This window comes from Nicotiana sylvestris, chromosome 1 (assembly GCF_000393655.2).
Source record: "Nicotiana sylvestris chromosome 1, ASM39365v2, whole genome shotgun sequence".
NCBI classification, from domain to species: Eukaryota; Viridiplantae; Streptophyta; class Magnoliopsida; order Solanales; family Solanaceae; genus Nicotiana; species Nicotiana sylvestris.
In genome coordinates, this window is record NC_091057.1 from 130254782 (window position 1) to 130264100 (window position 9319).

The 9319-nt window shown below is 31.4% G+C and overlaps 1 protein-coding gene across 1 annotated transcript; it reads left to right on the forward strand.

Moving 5' to 3' along the window:
* The first annotated feature begins 1778 nt into the window (after positions 1-1778).
* LOC104216446 (vetispiradiene synthase 3-like) lies at positions 1779-7080 on the forward strand. Its single transcript, XM_070160334.1, has 7 exons — positions 1779-2328; positions 4286-4559; positions 4748-5120; positions 5209-5427; positions 6007-6145; positions 6272-6517; positions 6611-7080. Exons 1-7 carry the CDS (start codon positions 2206-2208, stop codon positions 6848-6850), a joined length of 1614 nt encoding a protein of 537 aa, XP_070016435.1. The 5' UTR covers positions 1779-2205; the 3' UTR covers positions 6851-7080.
* The last annotated feature ends 2239 nt before the right edge of the window (positions 7081-9319 follow it).

Below are 9319 nucleotides of genomic sequence, written 5' to 3' on the forward strand. Positions count from 1 at the left end.
GGGCCTGGGCCTTCATGGGCCAAACGGGCTGGGCTTCGTGGGCCTGGGCTCTGGCGGTCCCGGGCTTCGTGGGCTCACCTGGTGGAACCGGCCCGTGACGGGCCTAAGCCCATGTGGTCCTGGGATAAACGGTTCGGGCTCGTGGGCTTCGCGGTCCTAGCGGGGTTTTTTTTTTTTGTAAGACAATTTATTGTAGTATCATGGCTATATTAAAAATATATATGTAGTATATATGTAGAAATCTAGTTATTAAAGTGCTTGACGAAAAAGAAAAATAACAAAACAATATTAAAACACTAAATTGTCATGCATAATAAATTAATAACAAAGTACAACATGAAGCATATTAATATATATATATATATATATATATATATAGTATACTAGTATAGAATGTTATGTATATATATTTCATTGTATATTGTCTTGTAGTATATATTGTATGTTATGTATATATATATATATACCTTTATATATATATGTTATGTATATATATATATCCTCTTATATATTTTGTTGTAGTATATATTGTATGTTATGTATATATATTCTCTTGTATATTGTCTTGTAGTATATATTGTATGTTATGTATATATATTTCATTGTATATTGTCTTGTAGTATATATTGTATGTTATGTATATATATTTCATTGTATATTGTCTTGTAGTATATATTGTATGTTATGTATATATATATATCCTCTTATATATTTTGTTGTAGTATATATTGTATGTTATGTATATATATTCTCTTGTATATTGTCTTGTAGTATATATTGTATGTTATGTATATATATATTCTCTTATATATATTGTCTTGTAGTATATATTGTATATAATGTATATATATTCTCTTGTATATTTTCTTGTAGTATATATTGTATGTTATGTATATATATATCCTCTTATATATGTTGTTGTAGTATATATTGTATGTTATGTATATATATTCTCTTATATATTGTCTTGTAGTATATATTGTATGTTATGTATATATATTCTCTTGTATATTGTCTTGTAGTATATATTGTATGTTATGTATATATATATCCTCTTATATATTTTCTTGTAGTATATATTGTATGTTATGTATATATATTCTCTTATATATTTTCTTGTAGTATATATATTGTATCTTATGTATATATATTATAACTTATTACTTATATATTTTCTTGTAGTATATATTGTATGTTAGGTGTATATATTACCTTATATATTTTGTATGTTATGTGTATACAAATTTATTTATTTATTTTAAAATAAAAAAAAAATAGTCGTTGGGCCCGCCAGGCCCGCCAGCACCGGCTGACGATCCCGGGCTCGTGGGCTAATCTATGAAGACCGGCCCGTCACGGGCTTCTCAGGACCACCAGGACCAGCCCACCAGGCCCGTTAGGCCCGTTATGACCACGGGCCCGGTCCGGTTCATGCCCGGCCCACCAAGCAGCATTATCTCAAGATGGTAAATACACGTGTGAATAGCATTTGTCGCACTTTTATTTAACACTAAGGTAAAAAAAAGAAGTGTAGTGTGTATATTCAATTATTAGTACCAGTACGGCTAGTGTTTCGTAATTAATTCTTCACTCGTTGTTTCGTAAAGTCTTCACTCGTTGTTTCGTAGTCTTCACTCGTCCACTAGATAGTGATAGTGATAGTGATAGTAATAAATGTTGAATCGTCCACCAGTTGAAGTTCGAACAATTTGAAATTGAGTTACTACTACACGTAAAACTGGAACAATAATACATAAAATCTATGCACATACCAAAAAAAAAAAAAAAAATTCCAGTTACCTCACATGCTACGAATATTGACATTTTAAAATCCAAATTCCAACACGCTTTCAAACAACCAATGGAAAACTGATGAAGAAGAGAAAAAGGAGAGACGCCAACGAAGGAAAATAAGAGGGAAGAAGAGTCAAGTGGCTCTGTTTCCACAAGAGACGCCAATGGAGGAAAAAACGTTCGATGGCTGCAATAATCCTAAAGGATAGTACTACTACCTTTACTAGAATTTGAAGTTAAAGATGGCTGTTTTCATAGTCATATATAGAGGCTCCTACATCTCACTATTATAAATACTAATTTCGACTCTTCCACTTTGCTCTCCAATACTCTTCCAAGTCACTTTTCTAGCACTAAATTAAAGGTCCAATATATAAAAGCCCAGCTAAGATCCTATACTCTTAGAAATTAATGGCCTTAGCTGCAGTCACTAATACTGTACTGCACTACCCAGAAGAAACACTTCACCCCATTCCCAATTTATCTCCAAGTCTTTGGGGTGATAGTTTCCCTTCATTCGCTGTTGACAATAAGGTATATTTAGGATGTGTTTGGTACGAAAGAAAAATGTTTTCCTGCAAGATATAAGAGATTTTATTTTCTGGTGTTTGGTTACTAAGCAAAAAATACTATAAGAGCATTTACATATAAATATATTCTAGGCAAACCCTATAGGAACGGACGGACTGGGTGGGTGCGGGAGAGGGGGGTTCGGGGCTCAAAGAGTCGGGGCGAGGGGGGGGGTGTTCAGGTTGATTAGGGTATCCATGGTTCAAAGTTGAAGGCAAAGGATGAAGGTGGTTGGCTGGGTTAGGGGTACTGGCGAGGGCTGGGGAGGTTGGGTAGGGGAGGGGGTGCTTGGGTGGGCCTAGGTGGGTTAGCGACGGGGGATGTCGAGAGTGGATTGGGGGTAGTGGTTTGGGGAGTGTGTTGAAAGAGATTTTTGAAAAATATTTTCCTTCCTTATGAAAATCGTTTAATTAATATTAGAGGAAAATGAGTTCATAACGGATATATTTTTTCATACCAAACACACCCTTACTACTCATATTATTTCATTACTCTTTTCTTTAAAAAGGAATAATATATTTCTATTTTTTGAAATGATATAACTAGAAACTTATCATTTTATTAACGGAAAAGGATTCAAATGCTCCTAAACTATTGGAAAAGATTTAAAAATACTCTTCATCCACCTATTAGGCTAAAAATACCCTTTCATCCACTATTTTTGGTTCACTTATGCCCTTTGACTGTTTGGTCAATGCTAAATTAAAAATAATAATTATTCTTTTTGTAAAACTTAAAAAAAAAAATTGCAAAATATTTTCATTTTTTTAAACTAATGCACCAATAATCCACTAACTTAGTAAAGTCTTCTTCTTCTTTCCAGTTTTTACAAAAAAAAACAATTCAGTTTTTATAAAAAAATATTTTTTTCATTTTTTTAAAGAATATTTTTTGTAAAAACAGAAAAAAAAGTTTTTTAATAAAATATTTTCGTTTTTTAAAAACTGAAAAAAATATTTTCAACAAAATATTTTCATTTTTCAGATTTTTAAAGCATTTCGTTTTATTTTTATTTTAAAAACTGAAAAAATGAAAAAAAATATTTTGTGAAGTTTTTAAAAAACGAAAATATTTTATTAAAAAACATTTTTTTCTGTTTTTACAACTCTTTTCAGCTTTTACAAAAAATGTTTTAAAAAAAACTGAAAAAAAATGATTAAAAATTATTTTTTTGTAAAAACTTGAAAAAAAAGAAGAAGAAGTAGACTTTACTAAATTAGTGGACTACCAGTGCGTTAGTTTAAAAAAACAAAAATATTTTGTAATTTTTTTTTAAGTTTTACAAAAAGAATAATAATTATTTTTAATTCTGCATTGACTTAACGGTCAAAGGGCATAAGTAAACCAAAAAGGTGGATGAAAGGGTATTTTAAGCCCAATAGGTGGATGAAGGGTATTTTTAAACATTTTTCAATAGTTTAGGGGCATTTTGAACCATTTTCCGTTTTATTAATGAGAAGTTTTTATAGGTATACAAATGTGATCAATAGTCTATTTGAGATCATAAATTTCAAAAAGTTATAGCCACACAATTATTAAAATATATTTAGGAACATAAATTCTAAAATTCTTTATTTCTTTCTTAAATTATGTTTCAAATCATACAACATCGCCTTAATTGGAATGGAGAGAATAAATCTTGTCTTTTACTTCTAATTAATGCAATAGGTTCATTTCGAACTCAATATTTTTCAGGAAATACAGATATCTAGGTGAAAATTTACTAATATAACAAATATTTAATATAAATCCATAATTTTATAGTACAACTACTTCAATACTAAAAGCTTTAAAGGTTAAAGCCATATTGAATCTTGCTTTGGTCTGTGTTTTGTAAGATAAGGAATTTAATTTGTTTGGTGTTTTACTAATTAATATGTAGTATATGACCATATTCTGAACATTTTCGTATACATTATAGGTTGCAGAAAAGCATGTTCAAGAGATGGAAACTATGAAGGAAAAAACGAGAAGTATGTTATTAGCATGTGGAAAAACAGTATATGAGAAATTGAATCTAATAGACATTATTGAACGCCTTGGTATAGCTTATCATTTTGAAAAACAAATAGACAATATGTTGTATCACATACACAATGCCGATCCAGACTTTGAGGGTCATGAATACAATGATTTGTACATTTGTGCCCTTCAATTTCGAATGCTGAGACAACATGGTTACAATATCTCACCAGGTAATTAAGTTCAATATTACTATGAATCAAGTGCATTTTTCTTCTATGTGAAAATTTGGTCAACTTCTATTTTTTATTTAAGACTAAGGATTCATATAACTAACCTAACTTTCTTGCGACTCAGACGTAACAATTATTAATGTTGTATTTTTACAAGAAGGCTAATCATCTTGTTGATTTCAAACCAGGTGTGTTTAGAAAATTCCAATATGGCAATGGTCAATTCAAGAGGAGTCTTAGTACCGATGTTTTGGGCATGGTGTGCTTATACGAAGCTTCACATGTGAGGACTCATGGTGAATACATCTTAGATGAAGCACTTGCTTTCACTACGACTCACCTTCAGTCTACAGTTCAACATTTAAAGTCTGCTCTGAAAAAACAAGTTACACATGCCCTTGAGCAATCTCTGCAAAAGGGCATACCAAGAGCCGAGATACGCTACTATATCTCTAACTATGATGAGGGTGAATCGAAAAATGATGTGTTACTACGATTTGCCAAATTGGATTTCAATTTACTTCAAATGTTATACAAAAATGAACTCGGTGAAATATCAAGGTATATATGGAAATACTTTGAGAACAAAACAAAGAAAAGAAAATCCGTTTGATAATATTGATTTCTCTAACTCTGAGAAGTTTTGCAGGTGGTGGAAAGACTTGAATTTTATGACAACACTTCCCTATGCTAAAGATAGAATAATTGAGTGTCACTTTTGGACGGTAGGAGTTTACTTTGAACCTCAATATTCTCAAGCTCGTATTATGCTTGCCAAGACTATAGCAATGATTTCAATAGTATATGACACTTTCAACGCTAGTGACATCTTGAAAGAACTTGACATTTACACTGATGCCATACAAAGGTATGGACTATGTATCTAATACTTTACAATTTTATTTTTTTATTAATAAGAAAACTAGAAGCCAAAGAATTATTCTAGTAGTAATTAAGAATGATAGTGAACTTTCACAATCTTTTAACTTAAGACCAGCCTGAATGAAAAGTGAACTTTTACTTTTCTGTACAAGTCAATCACCATGCATTTTTCCTGGCGCAACATGAGAAAATGACATGAAATTGTCTAGAACTACTTTTCACTGAGTTGAGAAACGTATTACTCCCCGTGTCTATGATAACTGATTAATTTGCTTTTTTATTTTGGTCCAAAATAAGTGTCCATTTATATAATCAAGAAAGAATTCAATTTGTTTTTACAAAATTACTCTTATGTACATATCCCTAAAAAGTTTTCTTACTCCTCACATCAAATATTTAATTAAGGGTAGTTTAGTCAGACAAGGTATTTTTGTATAAAATTTAGTGTTTTCTCAATGGACGTGCCAAAAGCAAATTGGTCACTTATTGTGGACCGGAGGGAGTATTTATTATCATTTATTTATAATCTTAGTCTATTATTTCTAATTTCTTATTTAAAATTTAGGTGGGACATTAATCAAATTGATGAGCTCCCAAATTACATGAAACTTAGCTATAAAGCTCTTCTAGATCTATATGAGGATTATGAAAAAGAGTTGGCCAAGGATGGCCGATCCTCTGTTGTCCATTATGCAAAAGAAAGGGTACGACTCATACTTACTCCTAATAAATTTCATTTATGTCTCTTAATCTTGTGTACTATCTCTTTTATAACTGCAGTATTCAATGAATAACTAAGTAGTTAAAAATATTTTTTTGATGTTGAATAGATGAAAGAAGTTGTGAGAAGCTATTATGTCGAAAAAATATGGTTCATCAAAGGATATATGCCACACGTTTCTCAGTATCTTAACAATGCTTTAGCTACTAGCACATATTACTTGCTCGCAACAACATCCTGCTTAGGCATGAAATCTGCTATCGAGGAAGATTTTGAGTGGTTGTCAAAGAACCCAAAATTTCTTGAAACAAATGCTACATTATGTCGCGTTGTTGATGACATAGCAAGCTACGAGGTATATATTGCACTAGATAAAAGAAGATTAATTTTAATTATATTGACAAACTAAATACAACCATACTATTGACTACATATTTATACCCTTTAGGTTGAGAAGGGTAGAGGCCAAATTGCAACAAGAATTGAGTGCTACATGAGAGATTATGGCGTATTAACAGAAGAGCTAATGGACAAATTCCAAGAAATGATTGAAATAGCGTGGAAGGATGTGAATAAAGGAATTCTCAAACCAACTCATGTCCCTATGGAGATTCTTAATCGCATTCTCAATCTTGCTCGTGTTATAGATGTTACATACAAACACAATCAAAATGCTAAAAGTTTTTAAACCAAAGACACAATTGCTCTGCTCGTGGAATCTATAGAAATATAAACCCTCAACCATATGCTGATCTAGAGAGCTGTTGGCTCCCCATTGGAAAAAAAATTTCTACTTATTATTAATTTTGCATGTATGTTGTATATGTTATAAATAGAATTTTATTTATGGTGAATGTCTATATTTAGAGAGATTTTAGGGTTCATTACTTGGTGGCTAAGTCACCTTCTCCCTATAAATAGAGGGTTCTATTCCATTGTAATTCATCCCAAAATCAATAAGAATTCTCTCTCCCTACCTTTCTTTGCAATACTCTTCTTCTTCTTTTATTGTTTCATAACACGTTATCAGCACGAGACTCTAACCAAGTAGAAGCTTTGGGATTGAGCATAATGATTGTCAATTGTTCTTTGAACTTCCTTCATGATTAAATTCTGGATTTAAGGTAAGTATTTTATTTTTCTCTTTCAAATTCTTGACATTCTATACTTTGATTTTAAATACAAGCAAAGACGATAAATTTTGATTGCAACTCTAATGGAGTTTAAAAGAAATTATAACCACCCAAAGTGGTAAAATTTCTATGTCTTGCCATGATTAAATTCATGTATGATTGTGGGCAAAGAATTGAAAACCCGTCCCATTGAATTTACTACATTCTCATTCCCTTTAGAGAATGTGATAGCAGTATGTGATAAGTCTGAAAGAAGACAAAATTATTACTATGAATGTATCAATGGATGTGGACGTGGCAATAGACGAAATTATAATCGTCATCATTGTGGCAATGAGAACAATAAGGATTCTCAAAATAATCCTTCACTTTGTGAAAATAATATTTTCCATCAATTTGACATGAGATTTTGTAAAGCACATATATATGATTATGGTTCATTCATGATGTGAATGTGACAACATCTGATTTATGAATACATATTCATTCTTGGAAGAATATGAACGTGCTAGTGGTAGTGAATATACCATACTCACCTCTAGAAGGAGGTTTGAGATGATATAAGAAAATAATGTCATTATTATGGCATGAATGGTCATTGGTCACGTACCTATTGTACGCCAAAACCTTTTTTCAATGTGATTATTAAAGGACAACAATAATGCAAGACACATATCTTGCATACAATTTTGACCATGACCATAATGGTATAACTTTCTCCTGGATAGAGATATATGACCATATGAATGTTGATGAATATGTGGTAGTACAAAATTAATTGAGAGTTCTGGAAGAGCCAATTATACTATTTTGGAGAAACACAATTGATTACCAATAAGGTATTGTGTTGTAGTAAATCTCAAAGAAACTTATTTAGTTTCTAAAGTATTCGCGAAAGAGGTTGGTTATATTGAGACTATAAGTAAAGAAAGATTTAATATCTTCTATTACTACAACTTGTAGCGGGATAATATTTATGTGAAAAGTTACCCGTTTTATTCTCCAGTTTGTACTAGATAAATAAAAGAATGCCACAACAAAGTAGAACTTTATTGATATAAAACTCATCATAATAAATTTGGAGTTTATTGATATCCAGTTGGTATAGCTGGTTTAGCCATATCAATGTAAGTATGATGTGCAAAAATAATAGAGAATTCACATGGGTAAATATTAAAGAACTAGAAAGTTCTTTACGAATTCTCTTATATTGCTTATTCTCATTAATTAATTAACCAACTAAAGTTGGGATTGAATCCCATAAATTCTGAAAATATCAAAGGTGAATATGGGCTCATTCACCTGCCATGTATACCACATAAGATGCATTTATGAGATGGTTACATGTGCAATTATTATTAACTCGCAACATGGTGTTTTGCAAGGTAACCTGCTCAATAGTTTAATTTCGAGCATAATTTCCAAATTTTCTATTCAAGAAGTTCATCTTGATAAGTTGGTTTACATCACATCTGGTTTAGCAAAATAATTTATTAAGTGCATCCACTTAATAGCTAAACTATTGCTTATGAGAAAAAAGTTATCTTTATCAGTTCGATATAGGTTGTATACGAAAGTATAGTACATTCTCCCCTCACAAGTGGTTCAGGGTCAGGAACCAAATAATTTCATCTTATTATTATTGATGTGCGGTGTACATTTTGATTAACACCATAACACACAAAGATGAGTTTTCAAAGTTGAAAAAGCAAGTTAGTTTTTCTAACATGAGGGGGAGACATGATAAACAGTTGAGAAACGTACCCCGAGAATAGAAGCTAGAGAACCTAAGTCTGAAGAAGAGTCTTGGTTCGAAGTATAGGGAGAGAGGGATACCACTGAATCAGTTGGCTCAGCTCTAAAAACTGAGTGATGAGAATTTGTCTTCACAAACCTGCGAAACTTCCCCTTAAGCTGATCAAGCTGCTGATTAAAGTTACGTGGAATGAATTATCATTTGTATATCTAGATCCTCGAATACGATAATATGAACTTGAAGTTCATAAAAAGATAATTCATTTGCA

Bases quoted from the DNA above. Each gene is read 5' to 3' on its own strand.
- LOC104216446 (XM_070160334.1), top strand. From the start codon at position 2,206: ATGGCCTTAGCTGCAGTCACTAATACTGTACTGCACTACCCAGAAGAA. The intron at 2,329-4,285 runs GTATATTTAGGA...TATACATTATAG, and splicing joins CATTCGCTGTTGACAATAAG to GTTGCAGAAAAGCATGTTCA. The intron at 5,428-6,006 runs GTATGGACTATG...TTTAAAATTTAG, and splicing joins TACACTGATGCCATACAAAG to GTGGGACATTAATCAAATTG.